This window comes from Pagrus pagrus (genome assembly GCF_965226575.1).
Source record: "Pagrus pagrus genome assembly, chromosome: 6".
Classification (NCBI taxonomy): domain Eukaryota; kingdom Metazoa; phylum Chordata; class Actinopteri; order Spariformes; family Sparidae; genus Pagrus; species Pagrus pagrus.
Window position 1 is genome coordinate 24201276 of NC_140190.1, and position 27610 is coordinate 24228885.

Below are 27610 nucleotides of genomic sequence, written 5' to 3' on the forward strand. Positions count from 1 at the left end.
TGATTGTTAGTAACTTTTTATTGTTTTACCACAAAGTACAGATAAAAACATCCACAGCATATTCTCTCATCTTAATGGCCCGAACGGAGGAGGATTTGAAGAGGCAGTGATACGAGACCAAATAAAGTACACGTTTCTGCGTGCTAGTAGAAGATCTAAAGTCGGCAACCTCTACCAAGCTTGATGGCGTTTCTTTTGCGTGTAGATGCTGTAGTGTGTATTGCTTTGTAACAGAGTGACACATTCATTCACGAGCAGGCCTAGAAATGAATGCAGATACAGTACAACATGGCTCTTTTGGGGGGTTTCAGGTTTTTACTGTTAGTGTTGACTTTTTCTCCTCTTTTTTTCCCCTTGTTTTTTTGTTGCAAGCCTGAGTCGATACAACACAATCCACACATATGACTCAAAGGTACAGTATTTACAGATCTGGTTTATATAGAGAGGAAGACATATTAGAAAGGAGAACAGTTTTAAAAGTTTGGATTTTTACCGGAAAAGAAACAGTCACAACCAGTAAGAAGTAAAATATACGCAGGATCAAAAACAGAGGTTTGTTGTGATCATCACTTCCTTTCTGATGAGATCGTCACACTTTGACCCGGGCCGCATTTTTCTCAAACTCTAATAGTCAGCGGCTCATCTGTGATTGATTGTTTGAATGCTACACTTCTTGACGGTTGAAATAAATGCTTTTCTGATTCAGGTTTGATTAAAAAGTCAAAGGTGAAGGTGATAGGTTTGATCTTTGCAATGATTTTTATGGTGCTTTGCCTTCTCAATCATCATCTACATGCCTGTTTTAACTGGAAACAACAGCCATCCTGAAATAAAAAGTGATATAAAAGTATTCATTAATGACCAGACTTCACTTCAGTCCAACAAGCAGCACCTGTTTTAACACACTGCTTATTCTGGCATCCTACAGTAAAAACAGAGCTGCTTCTCTGGCAATCTTTGATGAAGTGAAACAAAGGAATCACCAGCAATCCCAGAGGGAGGTGATGCTACGTAGACTTGAAGCAGCTGTTAGCAGAAATGTGGTGAGGTTACAGCATTCTTGGATCCAATAAAACCTCAGAACAGAACATTTAATTCCCGCATTGACTCGAAGAACTCAACCGGGCTTGTGAACAGCCTCCAGCTATTTGATGCTTGTTTGACTTTAAACAGTGCCGTCCGTACTTCACCTAAACAGTGAGCACGATGGAGAACATTACACACAAATAGACAAGCAGACTCTGTAATACTGATTCTGAAGAGGTCTCACTATGGGCGAGGAAACGTTAAATCGCTGAGCGCATTAATGATTCTGCAGTCCTGTCTTTACAACACCTTCATGTTTCAGAGTAATGCATTTAAACTGATGTGAACTGGAAACACATCAGATGCTTGATCCTGGATACAGTCTCCTTCAGTGCGTACTACTTTAAAAATACATCTGACCAGCTGTTTGAAAGCTGTGTGAAAAAGCTACTGTTAAATAAATGTGTGTTTTATTTCTGTAGCGTGAATTCTGCTGATCCTACAAAGCCAAAGCGCAGGAACTCCAATGTTGGAGTCATGATGAATTGAACTTTTAAATGTTTGTTTTATCTTGAGACATTAAGTTCAAACTTGCTCTATCTTAGAGAACAGTGGATGTAAAAAAAACTACAAAATCCAATCAAAAACCATGGCAGACCACAGTAAGCATGGGTACTGCGCTCTGCCTTGAGTTTTCTGAGGTTACAGGTCACAAAATATTACTCGAGGATCTCTTGAATGTTTCTCATAAACTCGTCGATTTCAACTTTTTAATCATGCAAACATTAAAAACAGATATGATGGAAAAAGAAACAAGATGTTCTCAGGAAGAAGACAAGAAGAAGACTGTAGTTACTGCAGTTTGTTGTTGCACAACCCATATATCTTTTTCAGGTCATACAAAGACAGAGTGCTGTGTCGGCATTTTTGAAGCCTTTCTTCAGTTTCATAGTGTAGTTACTGTGGTTAGGCATTGTAGGGCAGCATACTGTGTATTCCTGTCAATCAAACTTGATTGTGGTGACTCAATAAGAGACTAGCAGTAGTTTCAGTGATGTGATGACCAAGCGAAAATTTCTGCCATGTAACAGCAGTGTACCTGGTTCATATACTGTTTGTCAGATTTCATACTATTCTCTCTTGATGTTTCCTCTCAAACAATCCGATAAAGGCAAAATACCATAAAGATTATCGAACAAAACAACATTGTTTGCATCGTCCAAACCCATTCAATCATGCGTTAGAGAATGGTGAACTGTTTGAATGATTATTGTTTGATATTTGATAAAGTAGCTGTGATTATCCAACTTAATGTTTGCTGCGATCAAGTCTGTAGGCTGTCAGACAGCTTTGCAGGCAGCAGCACAGTCTGTGATATCATTATGCAGCGTTGGTAGCGAGCACAACTGCACAGCTGTGTTGCACAAAAATGCTTTTCAGATATCCTTAAATTTTTACATTGTCTCTCAGTGACAGCAGGAACAATAACATCTTGAGGCAAAAGCATCAAAACATTTGCCACCATAAGCTTTTAGAGGGACTCAAATCGTTTGAATATTTTAAAAATTCATCATGTGAGCTTCACTACAGTCACTGTCTGGCTTTAAACAACATTTATGATGCCGCACAGAGTATATCCCTTTATTAGCAGCAGTGTTGGAAGTCACACTGACGTGGATTGGGAGGATGATAAACATGTTGGGAATTTTTCCAACTTGTATTTCAGATTCAAATGGTTCCACTGGATTTTTTCTCTTTGAAGAAAGTTTGAAGCGGCATGAGACCAAACCGTCAGGGAAAGGAAACAACTCACAGAGGAGCTGCCACACATCATCCAAACAAACCCGACACCACAGAGCTCTTATATTTGATACTATCCTCATAGAACTTCATTCCTTTTAAAATTCATTTCCAGAAATGCATACCTGTAGATATTATATATATATATATATTGCACAACATTTATACGTACATCTGAAATAAATATAATTAAATAAAATGTGTCTCTTAATTTTTTGCTATGTTTTTTAACCTAGCTCTATCTTGTTCATATTTTCTCCCACCTGGTGTTTTAATGTATGAAAAGAATAAGCGGGGCACCAGAATACAAAATAAAAGTAAAAGTAAAAACATAAAAAAGGCCAAACGAAAAGGCTCAGATGAATAATGAAAACAAAATACCTGCTAATACCTGAAATATCCATGTATGGATACCAGGTGAGACAACTGAATCAAATGTAACACATCAGTATGGAGCAGATTTCAGCTGGATCACCCCTCCCTCATTTACTCCACTGTGGCCTTCACTAAATCCGAGGCTGATATCTTTTCAAGACATTTAAACAAAGTACTGTAAACATCGGAAGGATTTAAATGGCACTCTGAGGACGGACGCCGTCAAATCCTTCTTGTAAAACCACACTGAGGAACAGGGAGACAACTGAAGAAGGGTAGGGAACCTTCAAGAACCAGGGCTGCAAAGAGTCTGAAACACTCCAGTTTGATTGACCTCGCTTTGGCATCAGACCAACACCCGCACTGATCACAAAAACTGACACCTTTTAGCTCCTTTAAGAGGAGGACCCAGAAGCAAACACCTCGAGCACCGTTCCACGAACACCTCGGAGCATTTCAGACACTTTTCAACCTGGTTCTTGAGACCCTCAGCTAACGATCCTTACTAGGTTACAGAAAGAAGCGGGAAAGTGAGTGAGAAGGGTGATGGAGTATGGACCCGAGGCCCTGGGGTCCAGCTAAAGGAGGAGGAGGAGGAGGAGGAGGAGGAGGAAGAGGGAGGAAAAGGGTTTCGGGGCTGTAGTCAGCTTTAACATGCACAGTCCTGGTGAGGAGGAGCAGGCTGCTCTGTCAGCTGGGGCCCCTGTTTGGCCCCCGTGACGGCGGGATCTCCAGCGTCCAGGCTCTCAGACATCTTTTCACAGATGATGTCGACCAGGCGCTCGAAGGTCTGCTTCACGTTGATGTTGTCCTTGGCGCTGGCCTCGAAGAACTCAAAACCTGGAAAGGAAAAAGGGCATGAGAGAGGGTTAGAGTGGGTAAATGACTGTGTGGTCATCTCTGACACTGTGTGGTGTAGTGGTGAAGATGTAGACACCTGGTAGAGTTCAATTTGAAACATGTTATCTTGATAATTAGATGGACTGCCAGAAAAACTCCATCTTAAAGGGACATTAAGCCCCAAAATTATAAATGTGTTTTTGATATAAACACATATTTAAAAAAAAAACTCAGCAACGATGTCTCCTTCCAGAAATCATCACCCAACTAAACTAGCTTAAGTTACAGCTCAGCCAAGGAGGAAGCTATTAAAAGTGAGGCAGCTGCGACACAGCTGCAGTGGCTGCAACGTAATCCTTTGGGGCAACTCCGACAGTCAAAGTGAAGTTTTTTGCTACTGACAGGCTGAGGTTGTTATCGGAAACGATGCCTACAGAGAGACCTTTTGTTAAATAATAAGATTCCTTTTGAAACCAGAAACACAAGTCAAATTTTACAAAGAAATCTTACGAGAGCTGAGTGGCTGCAGGACGACAACAGTGGAAACATGAGTCAGAGTTCAAGAGAGGAGTTTGACATTTGCCTAGAGGAACTGCAAGCAAGAATTTATTTCCAAGTCGTGGGTGAATAATGAACTGCTTTTGACAATCAAGATGAGGCAACAACTGCAACAACTCAACTCGCAAGACTATAGAGCGTGACTTCTGGTTCCAAAGATCTGATTCTCTAAGAATCGCTTCTGTGTTGTTGTCAGACACTTAGAATAACAACCTCAGCCTGCAAGCTTTAAGTGGACGTAATTTGACGGTCAGAGATTTTCCAAAGGATTATGCTGCAGCCATTGCAGCCGTGTTGCGGCTGCCAGCTGAGGCGAACTACTGGACCATTTCCAAACTTGTTGGTCAGTTTGAAAACAAACAGGAATTCCTGTGTTATGTTTCCATCCTGCTCTTCAGCAGAAGGAAAGTAGTATGAAACTGCTTACAAAGAGGTCTGTAGATTATATCGAGTAACTAGGTCATGAAACATTTTTATAATGTCTTTTTTAATTTAATTCTATACCTTACCTTTATCAAATTTATTTATTTTATTTTTTCAGCGATTTGATTTTGGGGTGAACTGTTCCTTTTAAAGACTTTGGTTGATATCTGTATGTGTGCCTAACAGTGAGTCATAGATAGTGTGTGTGTGTGTGTGTGTGTGTGTGTGTGTGTGTGTGTGTGTGTGTGTGTGTGTGTGTGTGTGTGTACACCGTGAACTCACCGAGGTGTTCAGACAGCTGCCGGCCTCTGTCTCCACTCACCACTCGCTCGTCATCCATGTCGCACTTGTTTCCTACCAGCAGCACCTGGGCGTTGTCCCATGAGTACGTCTTGATCTGAGTCGACCTGCAAACCAACACACCCAGCAGTCAGAGAGGAAACTCAAAGACACACTGATCACACTGCAGCTGAACGTGTCCTGAAGTCTGAATCATTCCTCTCACATGGTTCCTAATCAGAATATAAAGCCTCTTTCTGCTGTAGTTTTCACCCCAGAACAGCTGCTGGAGTGTTGCAGTCCACTGGTCTAACATTGAACTCCTCTGACACTGTTGGACTCATTATGGACAGTTTAAAAATGAATTATCAAATCAATACAGCAGAGCCAGAAATATTCCCTTTTTTTATTCCATGCATTTTTCTTCCTTTTCAAATCCTGGCACCTACATTACCCACAATGCAACTTAGCCACTGAGTGAAATCAAGATTTGAGTACCCCCTCTACCACTGCTTGTAAGTGAATTTGTCTTGTCTAACTGAATGGTATTTTTCTAAGACACAAAAACCCCACAGGTGTCGTTATAGTTTCTGCAGCGAGCAAGACTTTTGTTTTTGTCTTCTTCAACTACAGTGGACTTAAAAACAAGAGCTGTGTCCAGCATGATGACGAGAGAAAGGATGAAGGACCAATGAAAATAAAACTAAAAATATAACTGTAGGTAAAAAGGAAATAACGATAAACTTTTTTTTCTTGAAGGACAATCAGAGTAACTTTACAGCAGAGAAATGACACCGACAGGAAACATAAAGGATAAAGATAATGATCGTTGCAGCATCCAGTTCCTCTGCAGCCACAGAGGAAGCCGTGGGCCGATCAAACAATACGAACAGAAACCTGAACTGGATCATCAATCTATATCTCTACATCTATTTCCAGTCTGGTGCCGATTATCAAGACACCACCTGATCCATCATCCACGCAGCACTCCCTCTCACAGGTGAAACTCCACAGTGTCGGTTTACTCTCATGTGACACACCCCTGAGCCAATCACATACCAGTCCTGGACAGCGTTGAATGACTCCTCATTGGTGATGTCATACATGAGGATGAAGCCCATGGCTCCTCGGTAGTAGGCCGTGGTGATGGTGCGGTAACGTTCCTGACCCGCCGTGTCCTGGAATGACAAAAGAGGAACAGCAGCAGTTAGAGATGTTTTTACGAAGTCATTACTCACCGAGACTTCTCACAGGTTAAGTTGAAGATAAACTTTTAGGCCTTCAGACAGTCTAACTGGTAATATTTCCTCATTTCTCACATGTCAGACATTTGGCAGAAGCACTCAAGTGTTTTCAGCAAACACTCTGCAACTCTGACAATTTCATTCTATTTGAATAAACCTATTTTGTGTTTCTAAATTTAAAGAAATAGGCACCAGGAAAATACAAAAATCATATTCACGTTTAAATAACTAAAGGGAAAGGCAACTAGTATTATACATCAAGATTATAGTACAGCAGTTTACTAGTTTTCATGCCACAGCACTTTCTGTGAGACAGTTAAGTTAGCAGCTAAATGTTATTAAAATGTTGCTTTAGACTCAAAGTTATGGACATTTATCCAAGCCAACATTTTAAAATCTGAATTAATCTTGGAAAAAAAAGAACTTTAATCGCCACTTTGGTGGATAACACACCACTGAATCCGAAGCCGAATCTACGAGTCTTTGAACACATTTCCTACTTTTTAATCAGCCTGGTTTTGTCTTGAGAGACACAAGCCTTGATTGGTTTACAGCGCATCACCACTCGGTTGCGAGAGTCGTGTGCACCAATCTTCTATCCTGCATTAATAATGCACTATCCTAATAAAACATTAAGAGCACAAACAAAAAACAAAAAATGGAACAACGACCCCATGAGAGTCGGAAATCACAAATGAAAAGCCGTGATGTCAGAGCAGTTTGCAGAAGTTCGCAGATTGTGGTAATAACCTGTTTTTATCTGTGTTTATGTGTAGCCTGGTGTTTGTTTAAGGAACAAAAGATACAGAAAGTTATTTTAGAAATGACTCAAATATTCAAGAGTTTTAAAAGGCCTCTCCTGTTTTCTGCCAGCAGGTAACACGTCATCAGCTCGCTGAGAGCTCTGCCTCTTCCTCCTTCCCTCTCTCTCCTTTGACACGAAAACCGAGGTTGAATTTCAGAGTTTAACCCTAATGAATGCTCAGGGAATTGAAGCCTGGTGTTTCTGTTTCCCAATGTCCTGCGTCTCTCTGAGCAGCTCATGATCCAACGTCATCACAACTGCTAGTCTGGTGGAGGTAACCAGTTGTAAGTATAAGGTGATTTATTACTGTTTAAAGAGGGTTGGTCCTAACCCTTGAGTAAAAGCTGTATCTGTAGTCATGTCTCTTCTAAAATGTTTTGTTACAGGGGTGGCTTGGTGCTCATTAGCATAAACCCTACTGAATGATCACAGAAATATTACAGCAACATTATAGGAATAATTGAGAGTTATGAACCGTTTATCATTTGCTTCCTTTGAATGCTACTGGGACTTTAACAGGGACTGCAATCCCTGACAAAGAGAGTCCATAAATGTGTACAAATACAACACATTCTGCTTAGTTTCTCTCCTCTTGGATTCATCAGTGTGTCCATTCACTCAATCACACATGATCCTCCTCAGGTCACAAGAATATTGTGTGACATCTATATTTAGAGAGCTGCAGCTCCATATTGTTGGTTATAATGTTCTGCAGTTTATGTCCTGCTCATCCACTCAGTGTGCTGCAGGACACTCAGGATGAGAGCTGTAGCTCTGTACCTCAAATGTCCGTGTAGGTAGCACCGAGTGGTGTTACATAATGAGCACAGTGGAGTACTCATCTTTCACTACGAGCCCTGAAAACAGGTAAAACTGTGAAAATATTAGATGAGCAAACGGCTTGTGAGCAGATTAATTCAGTTTGATATGGATGTGCGAGAAAAGCAGGGAGGGAGAGTCATTGAGGGAAAAATTACTGTTATTATCAAAGTTATTATCGAACAGTTTCTCCTTATTTTTAATTGTGTAATAGAGGTGAACTAGGATAATCTTCTATTTGCTATAACTGTTTATGTCTGTGCTAGACAACAGGAACATTCTGTATATTTTTGTTAAAGACTGTAAGAGCTTTCTCTTCAAATAAACACTCATTCGTTGGTTCCCCTGCTTCCTAGACTCATGAGCACACTGAAGAAAGTTTGATTTAATTCAACGAAACACGAGTCAAAACCAAGATACAGCGAGGCTATGTGATGTGGGGACTTGGAACAAAGTGAGTGGAGGAAACAAAAAGGAAAACAAAAAATAAATCAGAGGTTTTCTGAAGGTGTAAAAACATGACAAAGTTTGTGGCTGGTCTATACTAGGGGTTGACCAATGTGGTTAGTTCAGGGCCGAATGTCAGTAATTCAGGAGACTGATAATCGATAATTGGAACGTTTACAGGAAAATAAAAATCTTAGTCTCAAAGTCAGGAATAACGAGTGATGGAATGTAACCAAATACAATTAACTCAAGTACTGTACTTACATACAATTTCAAGGTACTTTGCTTCAGTATTTCCATTTTCTGCTACTTTATACCTTCACTCCACTCCACATCAGTTTAGCTAGAAAATTCAGATTATTCACTGCTGAACGGCTATCACTCGTGACATCAGATATTGTTGACACTGAGGCCACAGTGGTGACCACTAATGGAGAAAGGTTGCTGATATATACTGCGGGTACCGCGAGTTGGGCAAGTCTAGTTTTGGCTCTTCGTTCAAAAGGAAACACTAAGGCAGCCAGACGACAACAAACAATACCATTTACTTCTAATTGTTGCACTAAAAAATGTTTCTGAAAGCATTTTAGAAGAGAAATAGAAACAGGATCATGATTTACTTTTGATCAGCGCTGCCCAGTTTTATAGTTTCATCAGTAAGTTTTTTCAGGCGACGTTTTCACAATAGAGGAAACCAGGCTTATTGCAGTTCACAATATTTCTGTATTGCAGCAAGACATTAAGCTAAAATATGTTTCCAATACATTTTAGGTGAGAACCGTGTGTTATAGTTTATCAGCACTGCCTAGCTTAGATAGTTTGGTAGGCGTTTGGTGAGACGACCCTCACTCAATACGAGAGAGAGAGAGAGAGAGATCATAATCATAAATTGCATATCTTTGGGTTGATCGGAGATAAAACATTTTGTGCCATTTTTTTGACTAAATGTTTAATCACTTGATCAAATAATATTCATTAATCAATAATATTAAGTCTCAATATGAGACATAATAGCTGCAGCCCAACACTAACTACACTCATGAGCGCTGACATCATGAATGTAGTCTTTATAGTCTTCAGCATAATGACAAACGGTGTCCTATTCAAGTGAGATTATATTCATATGACACACAACATAAGCATGAATCTATGTAAATGGGATTAAGTGCACACTGTGAAATAAATATACATTCTGTATGTTCACCGTTTTCATTTTACTCTCAGCTGAGAGAATTGCTGAGAGATGGGGGATGGGGATTTTATGTGTGTATGCGTGTGTGTGTGTGTGTGTGTGTGTGTGTGTGTGTGTGTACACGTGTGCAGAGGATGTAGGGGATGTACACACACACAACACACGCATGCGCGCGCACACACATACACACACACACACGGCGGCATAATGTGTAGTAAAGGTAAAAGGTGTCATGATCAACACTGTGATACTGAAACACCAGTTTCCTGCAGCTCAGTGAGCTTGAGCCTCACATCTTGCCTTTGCTCTGTAATTGTGGTTACTACCGGAAAAAAAAACCAACCTGTGATGTGTTTTGCTCTCTTGTCATTGTCTTTATTGTTTACTGTGTTCCACTCCAGTGGTGAGCTGGATGAGCAGGCTGCAGAGAGGACGGCGCTGTGTCCGATGTGAGGACAGTTTGCATAATAAAACGGCACCACGGGGCAGTGTTTCACAACGAACAAGAACTGTTGAACATGTTATGAAACGTCTTATGAAATATTATTTGCTGTATTATTAGGTCTCATTAAAAAAACGTGACTCACATTCAGGTTTTGTTTCAAAGGTTCAAGTGAGAATCACAACCATTTAGCATTCTCTCTCTTTCACAAGTATCAAGCTAACCTCACCGTGGTTGTGGTTTCAGAAAGGTGTCGGAAAGGTGTAGGGGGAGGGGGTTTCAGATTTTGATCAACCATCCGACATGCACTTTGGTATTCTTATTTCCGTTGACCCAAGACTCAGAGCTGGTAACACTTTCCAGTTATATATGCAAACAACATCGCTGGAACAAATAGACACAATGTTTTACACAACGAAGGAAACATCTTCAGGTATAACATTTCCCAAATTTAAGCAGAAGAACCAAATAAATAAGAATTTGTCACAGACCGCATTTCACAAAGTTTCTAGTTTCTTCTAACAGAAGAACCAACAAAACTGAGAGTTTTTTTAAGAGTGACTGGGGACTTTTTCAACAGGAAACAAAGACGTTTTCTATACTTGTTCCTGTTTACTGTAACATTTCTAAAATTTGAATGAAATGTCGTCTTCTTTCATAAATGTGAATGGTGAAATCAGTGTGTTCAAACAGCTTCTAAACTTTGGCAGGTAACACACACTTTAGACACAGAAACAGACAGGCTGCCACTTTTTGACACCTTTTACAAGGAAAGAAACATCTTACTGTGGTGCATTTAATGCTGAAGTTTAAGTTTCTCCTCACTCAACAACTCTCTAAATTGTCAGATTTTTTAAGGGATACTGGGGAGGACATCAGTTGCTAAAAGAAGAAAAGGGGGCATTCACACCTGTACATAGAGCAGTCCACTTGTGATCACTCAGGACAGATCTATCCTCAAACAGATTCATCCGAGAAGTAAGCAGAAGAAAGACAAGACAAATGCACTTGGAACATGGTGGAAGCAGAGGGAAAAAGTTGGACACACGTGGCCCAAAATGTAGCTATATGAGACACTGATGACCAGCTGCAGGTTGTGATGTTGTGGGAGAAAATGAAGGATGTTTGGTTTGTTTATAGATCTTCAGAGTTTAATTTCCCTCCTTCCAGGAAACTCGACACATCTCCGGATCTCTTACCCAGATCTGTAATTTGATCCTCTTGTCGTTCCTGTAGATGGTCTTCACCTTGAAGTCGATGCCCACCGTACTGACAAAGGCTGGTGTGAAGGAGTCGTCGGCGTAGCGGAACAAGAAGGAAGTTTTGCCCACACTGCTGTTGCCAATGATGAGGATCTTGAACATATAGTCAAAGTTTTGGTCCGAAGACTCCTTCTGCCCGTAGGTCGCTGTTGCTGAGGCCATCTGTGGACAGAGAGGAAGGAGAAAACAAAGCTTTAATCAAATGGCCGCTATGACCATTAGATGCTGTGTCCTCCCATGTACAGAGGCTGTGTCCCCCCTTGTACAGAGGCTACGTCCCCCTTATATACAGAGGCTGTGTCCCCCCTTGTACAGAGGCTACGTCCCCCTTATATACAGAGGCTGTGTCCCCCTTATATACAGAGGCTGTGTCCCCCTCCTGTACAGAGGCATGAATATTTTGTATGTTTTCTTTCCACGAGTCTGAAAGAAGACATGTCATGAAGTCAAAATGTGTAATGTGAGCACACTGCTGTTGTAACTGTGTGTAACAGAATTTTTGTGATGTAAAGCATTAACATGAAACACAAAAAAATAAATCGTTCTGCACAACTTGAATTGAACTAGAATGGCTTTGTACTGTGATTTATGTGTATGCATGTAAGTGATGATGAGGGTCAAGATCACAGAGGATCTCACACCCCTCCCTCCACAGCTCTGGTGGCAGTGCTTTAAAAATAGATGACAGTGACCTTTCCTGAAAGAACAAATTAGAATTTTCTGTTTGATCCACACTCTATTAACACTCTTTCAGGGCAAGAGAATTGCTCAAATCTATGCTATACACCTGTTTTATGAAGACAATAATCCCCCATAAAGTGCATATTATATATATTAGTTTGAATATTAATTAAATGTCATTTTTCAAGCAAAACTTTCGACTATTTTGTTTCAGCTTTTCATGTGTGAGGATTTGCTGTTTTGCTTTGTCATGGATGATAGTAAATTGAATATATTTGCTTCTTGGGCTGTAGGAACTTATAACAGATGCTTTTACAACATTTCATGAAATGATAAATCGATTAATTTAGAAAAATAATCAGAAACTCTTGCTGATTTAGATGCAGGCACATCTCCAAGGTGTGGACAGAATGTGAATGCTTCCTGGATGTTGCACAGGCAGCCTGCCTCCTTGAATTAATGACCGTCCCCATTTAAAAAACATAAGCGAGAAACACAATGTAATGAAATTAAATTCAAGAAACCCCCGAGAAGAAAGCATCAGAGACGCTTTATCATCCAGAAAAGGTCACAAATTTAATGAGTGTTTAGACAAAAGATGGGAGTCTGTCAGCATCTGTTAGACTCAGCATTACAGATGATAGTGATTAACTGGTCAGCCTTAAACACTGCACATTTGCTTCGTGGTGATTAATCAAAGCAGCACATTGCAAAGTCAGGGGAAACCAGGGAACCCATCTGAGTTTTTTCTCAGCGTTGGAGACAAATTGCTTTATCAGTCACAATCAGCTGGGGATGCGTGAGGAATAATTCAAAGCAGAAGCAGCTGCAGGTTCAAGTTAGTTAGTTAAGTTAGGTTGGAGTTTGATATTCACCAGCTGGACGTGATTTTTACATCAATAGCTCTGTGTCGATTTAAATCCTCAAAGACCTAGACGGCTAAAATAGTTAGAAGCAAAAAATAGTTATTGTTCTAAAATGTTTTGAACAGCTAATCTTATCCATACACCTTAAAAACTCAGGTAAAGTGGAGTTTTTCAGCTTTTCAGTGGCGTCACGCGTTTTGTTTGGGCTCCTCAGCGAACGTGATAACAGCATCATGTTTTGCAGCATTTATTCATCAAGAAAACCAACATAGTTTCTTCCTCTGGGCCAACGGGCAATGGTTGAAGCTGAGCTACTCTCGTTGTTCATGTTCAATGAATAATATATTTCACTAAACAAAGTCACTTGGCTTCAATGTCCTCTGCTATGATTAATAACCTTCCTATTTACTTTTTGTAAACATCTACATGGTTGGTAAATGAAATATAGGATTACACCTGTTTGTCACTGAAGAACACCAAGGATGATATTCAAATAAATGGCTGGAACTTTCTAAGGAAAGGTCAGATGTTGAATACAGACGACATAGTACAACTTTTTAAACCAAGAAAGCTAAACTTCTGAGTGGGGCTTTTTTTTTATTTCTGGAAAATTCATCCATTGTCAGACAAGACAAATGTAAAACTGGGACTTTAAATGAGCCAGACTTAAACTTAATTTATGACACTTGATGATGACTGATAGAATGGGGATTGGAAAAACAAAATAAATACAGCTAAGTCCGCCCTATAAATTGTTCTAGGACCTTGCGGGTTACCTTCATGGGAGGAGTCTCAGGCCTACAGCTGAAGTTACAGTCATGGAGAGATGTAGTCTGACACCAACAATGACACCACCGAGAAGTAAGTACTGTATATGCAAGTGGTAACTTTAGATTTCATAGCCTACACACAATCCATTATGGAAGGCAGCTACAACGAGGGGAAGCTAGGCTAGCCAGATAAGACTACTTTCTGCATTTACTATAGATTGGACTCAAGGACAAGTGAGATTTCTGTCATTAAAGCTGTTAGAGCCACATGCTGCTTGCATACATTGACTCTGTCCTCACTAAAGTACTAACACCCAACATTCAGGCCGGGTCCCCCCCATGTACAGAGGCTGTGTCCCCCTTACATACAGAGGCTGACCCTGAAAACTTGAGGTGCAGATCTGGATTTTTTCTAACTTTCTGATGACAGAAATGCTAGAGTAAAGAATGGAAAAAGAGAGAAAGCTTGAGATATAAGTCTCGACACACAGCAGGATTATCCCTGCATTAAGCGAGTGTGACTGTCTGATCATCAATTTTGAAAAGTTACAGAAGTGGTCTGACACAGCTCCAGCTCCCCCTAATCTGATGTCAAAAAGGTGTCTGAGGCTTTTCAACCATCCGACAAGAAGTTCTGAAAAGGCATACTGGCACCTTAAAGGGGCTCTGTTGGACTTCTGTGTTGTGCTGATAGGTCGTTAGTTTATGTTAACAGACTCCATTTCTGAACTAACGTTAGCAGCATTAGCTCTCTGTTATTGGAGTGGAGAGAGACACTGAGACGTGGCACTCGAGAACGTCCATCCGAGTCCTTCACAAAGAAATCGATCAGTATTAAACAGTTCAAACAAATCGTCCATAGGCTTGTATACTGAGAGAGATGGGCAAGGTGTCATTTTTCACATCATGTTTCAATGCGCTCACATACGGCCAATAAAAAAGTGATCAATAAATGTAAATGGCTACATAGAGTCCCTTTAATTCCAGCTTCAGCAGGAAAACTATCAGCTACGTGACCTGAAACGTGCAACAGTTGCTGGTACGTAACCACGTTCCAGCTACCACTGGATAACAAGAATTCAGGGCTACAAAGGCTAAAAGGGGAGGAAACCTTGTTGACTCTTGAGAGCACAATGAGTGGAGCCCACAGGCCTCAGAGTCCCAGCACCCTGCTCTATATTTAGACTCTTATCTCGACTCGGCTGCAGTGCAACACGAGAACTCTCAGGGAAAAAAAGCACAAACAAAACAACTGCAACCTCCTCAGATCAGGTTACATGACGGAACACAGAGATGCTAAATAATGAAGATGCACAGACCCTTCCTCAGCACACTGATGTCTTTCACTGCAAGTGGAGTTTTAACAGGAAGTGACAAAGAAAAATGAAGCCAGAAATCAGACAAAAATCATTTTGATCATTTTTGGTCTATTTTGGTTAAAGAGGATTTTTTTTTCCAGGCTCCCAATTTGAGAACATCCGAACAAACAGCAGCACGGTTGTCGATTTATATTTGGCTGATGACGAGTTGTCCTCCGTCTCTGACGTCAGCAATTCCTCACGAATCTGCAGCCTGCAGCTCCTGCGTGCACTTCAAAAGACTGCATGATTTGCAATAAATAGTAAGGGTTATTAAGAGTCAGCATTTTAACCTTGTGGTTAAATGATGCTGCTGAACTTGATTGGTGTTCAACTGAGATGACTGAGAATGTGAGACTGGATGCTCTGCAGTGAAGTGAGCTGCAGTGTGACTCACTGAGGGTGAGAGAGAGTAATCCACACCAACGACAAGAGCGGAGAACAAGGAGACGCACAGCAAAGGTCCTAAATGAAGCAACTGAACCACATTGATATGACTTTATTTGGCTAAATGACTCTGAATTCTGTTAAATGTTAAGAAAACATGGTTCAGTGCTGCTTTTCCAATTAACCTTTAACTAACATAAGAGGGACAATATCCAACAACATCAGAAGCACGAGACATATAAACTAATTTTACATGATTTCTCTAAGTTCATGTGAATTCTCTTGGTAGGATCAGAGATGGTCAGTATTTCAATTAAATGTATTTAAGATATGTATGTGATTACCTTTTGCTATTTTGTTATTTGTCTTTTGCTTGGCAGATAATAATAAGATGTCATTTGAAACCAAACACTTTAAGAGATAGTATTTGGGTATCTAAAAAAATAAAACACATTATTACCCCCAGGTTTAAACCCCAGAAAAGAAACTCTTGGTAGGAACAGGAAAAATGGTCTTTTGAAAGGTTTGTTTGCCCAGTCTGAGAATAAAAAATTTACAGTTTATAATATTGTGTACATACAGTGTGTATGTGTGCGATATTTTATTCCTGAGAATGTTTTTACCGTGACTTTAATACAGACTCTTAGTGGACTCACCTTGAGATCTACATGAACAAAATGTGACTTTGTGTTACATGATTTACAATGTGTAGCTGTAAATCTGTAAATATTAAGCCCAGAATGTGTAAACACCATACATTTATATTCACTAAAGAGATTATCTTTACATTTCCTTACTTATATAAGATCTGAAGCAAAAATTAAATGAGAAAAACTGACAGAAATATAGATTGGTGACTTGTTCAAACAACATACAGTGTCTAAGTTGTTGACTCACTACAAGCTGCCAGAACAACTTCCTCGCATAAATTCATGTCTGTAAACTCAACACTACTCATCCAAAATATATTCCATTATTCTGATGACTGTGGTGGAGACTGACGAGATGAACAGCACCAGTCAAACCTCAGACGAAAGGAAATGATGTGGGAAAACATGATGTATGACATTAATGTTTGTTTCATGTATTAACGTGAGGAGGGTTTCAGTTTTCTCAGTGGTCCAATCAGAACAGATGCTTTCTGCTGCTGCTGTTTTTTGTCTCTGTAAGTGGCAAGATTTTAAAGGACATTTCGCAAAAGTAACACAATAAACTTTCAATAACAGAATGTTAACGTTACACTTATAGACCTAAGATGTCTTTTATTTGTCATCCATCTGTAGTCCATCACTGAACTACATTATTAGTCACTGTGAACCAAAACTGAAAATGTGACAACGACTGTTCCTCTGCCTCCGACTAAAGCAAACCTGCTGGAAGTGAGTTCACACTTGATCACAGTCGGGGTTTGGTGTTGGATTTCGTCTTTGGCCGGCCTTATTAAAAATGTATCTACTCGTGTTACTGGTGCACCAAAGTGTCCACTCAGCTCGGCAGATATTTCTGCCCATGCGCTTTTTATCGACGAGTTTCTTCGAGCTGAGTCAGCGGCGTTGCAGCGGCAGCACATTAGGAAACAGCACCAAGTTTTAAACTTAGAAACAGACATTCAAGCCAAGTTCTTACGGTCAGTTTAGAGTTCACTTTCCATCTTAACTTTTGGATTATCTTTGCTTCACAGCGTGGATGCAGGAAGAGTCACATCTTTCCTGTCATTACCGTGTCGTCCTCCTTCCTTTTCCTCACATTAAACATATTTCTACTGAGAATGACCCCCCACTACAGGAATGTTTTCTTAAAATGTGGACTTATAGCACTTGTTCTGAACCAAAGTTCTGGTTTGATATCTTACAATGAAACATAGGAGCAGCGGTTAAACATGATCAGCCACTGTTGGCAGCCTGGATCTTGTCAAACACTGTCACACACAGACGTGTGCTGGCTTCACAGGAGTGAACTGTTGAGTGTCTGCTGTTATGTGACGGCGCGGTGAGATTACTGCAGCCTTTCCTCTGCGTCTCAGAGATTAGCTGCGGAGAAGAGAGTTTGGCTTAACCTTCACTAAACACTAATTTGATACAGGAGCTTACAGACTGAGGCCTCTGTGTTTAATCTCAAAGTAATTAACAAATTCTCATTATGCAAATGTCGTTCAGGCTGCAGGACGCTGCCGCTGCTTTCATTTGGCCTCGATAGTGAACTGCCTTTGAACAAATCTGCAGGTCAGGTGAGCGAAGAGAGCCTCCAGAACACATGTGCTCGTTACCTCTCATGATTTAAAGTGATAAGAAGATGAACAGTGGACTAGACAACTTTAATTTTTTTCATATGGGTAGACATTAGATTTCAGCGTTTTGTTCGAGGACACATTGAGATGTGAAAATATCTTGTAAGATTTGAACCAACAACCCCAAAACCAGCACTCTCAGGCTGTATTCAGACTACTGATTTTCGATACATATCGATTCTGAATATTTGAAGGTTAGGATACTTATTTTCTGCAGCATTGACACACCAGTAGGAGCCGCACTTTCTTGCCCTCTCTTCGAGTTGACACGCACATTTATTTTATTATCTTTTATAGCCTTGTTGTATTTATTTTTTCATAAAAACTTAAAATTATATGCACTTAATGTTGTGTCCAGTTTTACCCATGGTGTCAAAGGTACTGTATTGAATTTAGTAAATTCCGGTATCTCGACAAGACTATTTCAGACCCGATCAGGCAGTGTGAGGAGTGCTGCAGGGTTGTGTGGCAGTGTGTGAGTTTAGGGTACGTTTCCTAATTTGTTTAATGGATGAACTTGTGACTTATGATGCTTTGTGAAGAAATCCTATTATTTCAGGGGAACTGGTGGCGGGAACAATTACAGCTTATAGCACTGTCGATCATTTTTTAGAATTGTGAAGCTTTGTGGCTTTCCTGTGGAAACTTAAAATACTTACAGGATTATTATCACTACTGTTAACCAACCAATCTGATTGCCGGTTTGAGCGATTGGTCACCGTAGCATGACATCAGATTGTGTCTCTCCAAAAGTCAATTCTGTTTCACCTTTTCGCCACAGGGCCAGAGTGTTTTTTGATTTTTTCTAGCATCCCCTGTGGTCTGCATCGGAGCCTGGCAGATACAGGAATCGATGCCGAATTGGAATTCAATATTTATAAATTACCCCAAGCATCTTTTTCTGCATGAAAAATGTTCATATTTTCCGATATAATGTCACTCAAATTCAGACTTTTCTTTTCTTTCTTTTCTTGACACCATGCATGGTACACCCAGTGTCAAAGATGTGTACCAGTACGCACATTCTCACCCTCTGTGTATTTTTATACATTCGTAAATCTCTGTGGAAAGTTGCGTTAGAACACTTTTCGTCTGTACGTATAGTTGATACATTTGGCCCCTGATGTCTTGTTTTGTTCGACCAACAGTCAAAAACCAAAGATATTCAATATACAATTATATAAAACATTTAAAAAACTCACCAAATCCTCACAGTGGAGGAGATTTTTTAGCATTTTGCAAAAAAATTACTCTACACATCAATTTATCAGCTTATTGTCTGTTTGCTGTAACTGAAGTAACTATGTGATCCACTTATGTTTGTAATCTATATTCTCGTCTCGACGTTTACCTTCATTGCTCTTTTATAACAGTTTTCTTCATTATTTTCTCTGTATTATTTCTTACTTCTGAGCTTACTGTCCATTTGGCTGCTGAATGTGCTGACTCATGACTCTGCTTCCCCACAGAGATCAATACAGTCTCATCATCATAACCATCATTGTCATTTTCAATTTGACATCTGACAGATATCTTTCAATACATCTCTAAAATCTTTTTATATTTGCTTGTCAGGTGTGACATTTGTAAGTCTAAATGATGGAGTTAGGCCCTGAGACAAAAGTAACAACAGTGGTTTGTTAAAAGTAATCTTGATTAATATTGACTATTATACTGTTATATGTATTTCCCATGTGTCAAAGTGATTCTGAGGGTTACAAGAGGGAGATAAAATATCTCTGAACATTTCATAATGACACTATGTCAGCCGCTACAAATTGACTTAGAGATTAAAATCATCTTCGGGCGCAGAGACGAGACTGAACGTCAGGAGGGACATGACTTGAGAGTTTGACCCAGGCAAAGACGGCAAAATGGTCACCGACACTAGCTGCTAAGGACACTCCTTAGCTCCTCTGTCATGGAGGAGGAGGAAGGGGAGATGGAGGAGCAGGAGAAGGAGCAGGAGGGGGTACATGCTTTCAATCAGGCCTTGAATATTTAGGCCTTTGTAGGCAGAGAGAAATGATGAATCCACCTCTCTGAGCAATGGTGTTACTGCTGTGTCCAACAAAAAGTAGTTATAGGCCTGAGAACCCAGTCGCCAGAATAAATGTTGGCAGTGGACGTTTCTGCAAACCACGAACATGTTGGAGCTTTACTCTTCTTCTGGTTCTTTTTTCAATTTCAAGTTGTGACAATGCTGTGCTTATGATTTGGCTTAAAATACCTGTTTTATTACCCAAAACACATCTGGAGATGTCCCTATTCTCATCCTAAATTTCCTCCTTTATGTCGCCATCAACCATCTGAAAATTGTCCCGAGGTCTCCTTAAGGATGCCAGTGCCGTCACTGACAAATGCTGAAACACTGGTCCATCATAAAAATAAAATACCCGGCGGCTTCACACGAATATTGGCACACAGTATCGCACTGCAACTCTACAATCCCCTCCAGCTCCTGATATAAAAGTCAGGTCATAAACATGTAATGTGAACGTGATCTGACACGTAGACATTTCAGTGTAGTAGGCATGACAGATGTGGACGTATGAGTGGTTTGCAGAAATGCTGCCAACATTTAATCCAGACTGGCGACTTGGCTGGGCATGAGGTTGAGTCACTAAGAAAATTCGATGTCACCAATGACAAACAAGCAATTGTTTTATATAATATAAAGCACTGAAGATTTAAAATATTTTGATGATAAAAAGCCCTGAAACTATGGAGAAGAGTTCTGCTCATCTATCACTGATGGTCAGTAGTCACACCTTCAGTTCTCCGCCTGAGTACGTGTTGTTTATTTAAAATCCTAATTCAATCATGACTAAGAGTTGTGACTTTCTGTGCTGGACTATGACATCATCAAGCTCGCCTCTAAACCTGTCACCTAAAGGCGATTGATGTCCTCCTGGAGCAGATTGATCCGGAGCTAAGTGCTGCTGCAGTCTGCTAGTCAGGCTCATTTAATCAGTGTTGGGAGGCTTCCTGCAGACTGACAGCTAATCCTCAGCTGATCCCAGATCATCCAAACACCTTCCTGCTCTAAGACAGTTACTGAGACACCTGCTGAGACGACAGACAGACACGTCTTCAGACAAACACTCGGAGCATAAAACATAGTTCCACTTGAACACACATTTCTCAGTGAGGTGGGGATAATCTCATTGGTTTCAGTTAAAATTAGCTAAATTCAAAACTCAAAGAACAAAATCTGGCAACCTTATAACGTCTTATAGTGGAAAGTGCTTTACCTCAATATTTAGATTCCTTATTACTTCTGCAGATACTGCACTTTTTTTTCTTCACTACTTTTATTTAGTAACTTTAGTTACTAGTTACTTTGTAGATTTGGATAAACAATATCAAAGTACGATTTATTATTATAGGATCACTGATAAGGTCGTTGAAGCTCACAAGCTACCAGCATCATTTAAAGTAATTAAAATTAGCTCCACCTTCACTAGCTGCAACACTGGAGTGACTTTCACAATAACACATCCTTAATTTGAATCCAGTAATATCATATGCATTATACTGAAATGAGAGATATTGATTAATGAGTAGCTACTTCTGCTTTTGATACTAAATGCTCATGCTTTTGTGCTTTTGCTCAAGTAAAATTTTGAATGCATACTTTTACCTGTAACAGTCATTCCACACCGTCATACTGGCAGTAATGGGAGTGGCAAATAACCGGTATTGACAATAACCATGATATTTTAAAAATGTAATATTGATATCGAGTTAATACGACACATATGTTAATATCATGCAGCCTTAATAATACAATGCCTGTTACATAATTCTTGTTTCGCTTCGTTCCATTATCGCTTTGTCATAACAGGTGGCAGTAATGGACCTTAACGTTGGTCGCCACCAAGGACGTTACATTGAATCTGGAAACAGTGTTGAAGACGGAGCCCCATTCATTCCTATGTAAGCTGCTCAGCGGCGCTTTGAAGCCAAAAAAGCTTGACTTCCAGGGTATGACACAACCCGGATCTTCCGTGAAGAGACGCTCAAAAACAAAGTCATCCACCATGAATGTATATCAGTAATAACAAAGCTCTCAACATCTTAACATCTTAATTCTTTTGGTTAGATAATCATGAAAATCTGAATCGTGACAGAACTACACTAGATGAAGTTAGTAAAAGATCTGAGTACTTCTTCCAGCACTAGCTGTTGAACTTTGAGGGTCAGTCAGCTTAACTGGCTAAGCTGAATATCTTGCTAGCAGCAGGGGCGTCCAATCTATTTCATGTGTCAAAAGATCAACTGCGACAAAAGCAGTTACTTCTTTACAGCCTCTATTCAAGCAGAATTTACAACCACAACCATTCAACAGCACATTTCATGGTACCTCCTACTCAACAAGTTCATATGCCTGACAGTGTAGGAGCCCTTGAACGCAGCATATCAATAAGCGGTCTGACTGAAACTGGCATGGTAAAAATGCACATGGTAGAGATTCTTGTCAACGGGCCTGTACTTCTGCATCGAGCAGATCTCACATGAGATGGTAAAACAAGCTAACACTTCTACTGTATCTACCATTTTATTCTGCTTCATTCTTTTACTCCACTACTCATTTTTCAGATGAAAATTATACACACTACACAAGATAAGGTTATATCTGTTTATTTATCAGTTTATTTTGACAGGGACAACACATGTAGGCATTGTTACATCTAATTAAAATGTAACTTGCAATTTATAAAGGACTTCTAGCCATAAAAGATCATGTATAGTTTATTAGTATGGTAAATACCAGTTAGAATTGTCACTTCTTATGTTTTAATACATCAACATTATAATTCACAATATAACACCGAAAGGGGCCATCAAGCATAATGATAGCTGTTATGTTTGCTGCTATTAGTACATTTTGTTACCAATACTTCTGCACCTTTACATAAGCACAATTTTCAATGCAGAAAGTAACTTATAATGGAGCATCTTTCTTTGACTTTTACATCAATAAATGATTAAAATACTTCTTGAACATTGCGAAGAGGCTGCAAACTCTCGTGTAAATTCCCTGTTAGGCAGAAAAAACTGAAACTGTGAACAGACTGCGAGGGAACACAAGGTTTTCACAGATCTAAAATGTTCCACGAAAAGTGAAAATTACATTTTCACAACCAGAATCACAACCAGGACCAAAACTAAGAAGCCAGATCCAAACTTCTCAGGAATCAAATATTTAGATTGAATGAAGCACGGCACAAACCGCGTTGCAGTAAAAACCTTTACACTGGCCGAGGGGCTTGTAAAACTCCAATCAATATAGTTTTGGGGGGTTAGTGCTGTTGTTTAAAGGTGAAGTCAGCAGCCATTTGACCTCTGACCCCACCAGCAAACTGCTGATGCTTGCATCTTTCCTCACTGTCCGCGATGCTGTTCTCTTACTGCGCTAAACAAATATTAAGTATTCAGTGATTTTGGTGCCAAAATGTTAAAAAAAAACACTCAGTCATACGGACTTGTTTTTTCATCAAAGTGGGACGCTAAAACGGGACCACTGAAACACAAACTGGTCATATTACTTTACAAAAATCGTTAACATAGATCCAACGTCCTGTCAAGGGTTTGTCCAGCAGTTCACCAGGCAGCTTTGTGTGTTAACAACAAATACATCAGAGAAGATGTCTCCTCACTAACGCAGCAGTCGTCTTTTGCAGCTGCTCCCAGGTTGCCTGAGACGGCATTTTTCCCCCTTTCCTCCACTCACGTGCCTCCTTTTCTAGGAAGCGTGGGGATGCAGATGAGAGGAGGGGAGGCTAAAAATAGCATCTTAGCTTCTTTCTTTCTTCTTTCTTTTTTTTTCTTCTCCACAGCAAACAGAAAGCACAGAGGGCAGCAGCGGGATGTGGGAGATGCTTTTTGGTGCTGGAGTCTGCAGGTGAATCCAGGACAGTTTGGATAAAACAACAGCCGTGTGTCTGTTTGTAAACCGGTTCATATTTACGTCATCGCTATTTGCCCTTTTTTTTTTTACTTATGTGTCTATTCTTCTTCAAAAACATGTTGAAAATGTTAAGCTAGTTGTTGAAATTCTATGCATTAAGTCCTTATGTGTTTTCCATATGGTGAAAGTAGGCTTTAATATAGGTTTTAAAGGGCCAGTTCAAGTTATTAATAAAGTTTGGATCTAAAAACTGCTGATAGCCAAATGTTGTTCTTATATTTGAGTATTTTGATGTCCTATAACCGACACGGTTTCCCTTTCAGAGAGCTTTGTTTTCCTCTGAAGCAGATTTAGCCCCTCATGAGATGATTAACATCTCCCCTGAAACCAATTTGTTTAGCAGCAACAGCAGCAGCAGCTGTTCTTTAAGGTATAAAATGCATTCATTTAAAAAAAACCTCAACATTCCTGAGAAACTCATAATGTCGACGGGCTGACTAATATCTGAAACGTAATAAAAGATATCGACCCAGTGTATGAGTCTGAGCCTGGCTGGTGCTGCAGCAGTGTCTGCCACACAGGCAACGAGGATGTGTGTTTTCACAGATGCATCAGTCCGACCGCCAGTAACTTTTGCTGTTAGCAGAGGAAGTGCAGCTTACATTCACACTCGTTCAAACTCATGAAACTCTGCAGGTGAAACCAAAAACGGAAGCACCACAATGACTGTCAGCGGACTTAAAATTGTATTCGCTGTGGTTAGATGGACAATATTTCTTCAGTCTGAATGAAATCAATCTGATTAGAGATTCCAAGATAAACTGGCAACAGAAACGTTTTCTGCTTCAACGTATTATTATGATGTAAATGTTGATTGCACAATGTAATGGATACAGAACAACGAAAACATAAACGTCACCATCATTATATAATTTTGTCTTCCACCGGGCACGCAGTCACCTGGAAAAACAGAAATGATCCAATTGTGTTTGCAACAGCAGCACCAACAACTACATCATTGTCTGCTGCCACTTTAATGCTTTACACTGACGCTAAATAAAGTGATCTGATAGGATGTACGTTTACATTCCCCAAAATGTTATATCAGAATATCACTTTTTTTTCAAATGTGCTGAATGGTACTGCCTACTGTGAAGTGTCTAATCTGCTGGAAAGAAAAGGAAGAAGAAGAAGAATGGTGGTTTCGTTATTCTGTATCCACCACATTGTGCAGGCGACATTTACTTCATAATGACACGCTGAAGTAGTAAACTTGTCAGTTGCAATTTAAGCAACAATCTTTTAAATTCTCCCAAAAAAAAAGGTGTATCACCACCAAGCAAACCAGTTCTGTTTTGCTGACGCCATGTTTCTGTCCCTCCTGGAAGCAGTGCCACCATCGCAGCAAGAATATGATCATTCCAACCAGAGAGACACAACTGGATCAAGCGTTTACTGGGTTACAAGGCACTTTTGCTATCAAACTGATCATTGAAGGTTCACACACCACCCCGCTCAATCTGAATGAAAACAAATTCAAATCACATCAGGCTCTCTCGGTTGAGGTGATTACATGAGGCATTTTTATTCTGGCTGGGCTATTATTCTGATCATTAGTGGAACATTATCCTCCGTGTACATGCAGCTATTATCTCGTAGCTCTATGTATTATTGAGTTGTACTGATAACTAAACTGCGGACTCGATTTTCAAGTATTATGTTTTCAATACTGTAAAGCTTTGAAAATGGTGGGTGAAGGTAGATGAAAGCCTGTACACCCTCTCTCATTAGCTACCTCTGACACACACACACACACACACACACACACACACACACACACACACACACACACAGTGCACACAAACCCTTTCATCTATAATCAATCAATTAGAGGCTATAGACTCTAAAACTCTAAATTTATTCTAAAACCAATTTCCATTCATATATTCTACATTTAAGAAACTGGAGGTATATATATATATATACCTCCAATATAATGTTGTATAATTATCCTCCTGTATATGTGCAGTACTGCTATTGGACACTCCCAGTTAGGGGTGGGAATCACAGAGCAACTCACGATATGATACCGCTCACGATACGTTGCCCACGATAACGATAGAATCACGATACAGCAGTTTTGCGATAATAAATACATTTCAATACAATCATCTAACGATACATCTCAATATCTGTCTAACTGAAGGTCACAAAATACCACTGAAAAGGCAAAGTCATCATTCCAATGTGCCGCATGCTTTAATAAAAACATCGATATTTAACGCCAGTGCGTCAATAATCGTATCCCAAGAGGAAGTATCGCGATAGTCATATTATCCAGCCCCTACTCCCAATACAGTTCATAATCTGTACATTCATTTTTTACATATTCATTTTTCTTTTCTTCTTTTTTCTAGAATGTGTGGTGGTAGTATTTATGAAGCACACACACACACACACACACACACACACACACACACACCAGTTTATTAATCGAGATCTGATTGGTTTAGGACTGAATGCTTTGCCCTACTACAGGAACCTTCATATGGCTCAACATGTAATGAGATAAACTCCAATAATATCCCTTTAATCATGCAAATATACAGACAACAATCCAGCCCATGGTTGACCTCAGGTTATCTCAGGATAATAATAAATATGATATTATAGGAAAAAAATTGATGATTGTATGTATGCGTGCCAAAAAATAATCAATGATTTCTCTCGTTTTGTTTACTGGATTTTAAACGTTTGATTTTGACCCTATTGTCCCTGCCTCAGACCCATTTAAACCCATTCTCCTGATTTCATCCATCGGACGGTGTGAAACGCCTTTTCCTGCAGGACAGGCCCTGAGTCAAGCCAGACATCCACTGAACGAGCAGCAGCCCTCACATCCATCCACACAGATAACACGAATAAACATGCATTTCATCCAGCCACGACCGGTTTATGGTTTTCACAAGGAAAACAGCTGTTCTAACGCAGGCATCTTCAGTCAAATTTGAAACCCTTCACTTGATTTTTAAACACAAGCGCTCAGAGACAACAAATACAGGAAACGGTGTATTTAAATAAAAGATGTGTGTCTATGAAATAGACAAATAAAGACAGAAATCCCACCTTTATAGATTTCTATCCGGCTGCTATCCACCTCGTCCAGCACCCGCAGAAACACCACTGTCAAGACAGACTGATCGTAAAACACCACATCCGGCGAAGAGTTCCAAAATAAAAGCCGTTAATATTCGTCATACTTTTTTTTTTAAGTAACTCAAAATAAATGTGATAATTACAATGAAATCAGGTGACTGTCTAGATACTTAAAATCCCAATACATACGAAAGTTTAACTTCAGTTGGCAGTGTTTTTTTGGAAGCAAACTGTGAGCTAATGTAATACATTCAAATTTTCTGTAAACATACTGTGTGCTACTTGAGGCACTTTAAATCACTCTAAATTGTATGAAAAGCGCTTTACAAATAAAGTCTGACTGATAGCCTATACAGCCTATCCTAAACTAAAGGTGCTGTAGGCTATTCTGGTGGAAGATAGCTGATTGTTGAGAGGCGAAGTGGCTCCCCCTCTTTTTTTTTGTTTTGTTTTGTTTTGTTTTTTAAATAAATATGTATGGAAGTTATTTTATGATCCATGATCCATTTGATTTTTGATTTGGTCTGAACTGTGACGTGAATTACACATATAATGTTTGTCAATTCAAAAGATGACAGATTAATGAACTAAGTTACATCATCTTGCACAATATAGGCCTAACCTATATCACCACCACCAACATGGCCGTCACCTCAGCAAAGAAATACTGCACCTGCTA

The 27610-nt window shown here is 39.8% G+C and overlaps 1 protein-coding gene across 1 annotated transcript; it reads right to left on the reverse strand.

The window, feature by feature from the left end:
- On the reverse strand, nt 1–26964 carry rab3ab (RAB3A, member RAS oncogene family, b). The gene is made up of 5 exons (XM_084354667.1): nt 26902–26964; nt 11450–11674; nt 6361–6479; nt 5305–5429; nt 1–4041 (listed from the first exon to the last, which is right to left on the reverse strand). The coding sequence occupies exons 2-5, from the start codon at nt 11672–11674 to the stop codon at nt 3851–3853; spliced, it is 660 nt and encodes a 219-aa protein (XP_084210793.1). The 5' UTR covers nt 26902–26964; the 3' UTR covers nt 1–3850.
- Between the last annotated feature and the right edge of the window lie 646 nt (nt 26965–27610).

Excerpts from the sequence above, each read along its gene's own strand:
- rab3ab (XM_084354667.1), bottom strand. The coding sequence starts at position 11,674 with ATGGCCTCAGCAACAGCGACCTACGGGCAGAAGGAGTCTTCGGACCAA. Across the intron at positions 6,480-11,449 it reads GGATCAAATTACAGATCTGG|GACACGGCGGGTCAGGAACG; the intron begins GTAAGAGATCCG and ends TTGTCATTCCAG. Across the intron at positions 4,042-5,304 it reads GCAGCTGTCTGAACACCTCG|GTTTTGAGTTCTTCGAGGCC; the intron begins GTGAGTTCACGG and ends TTTCCTTTCCAG.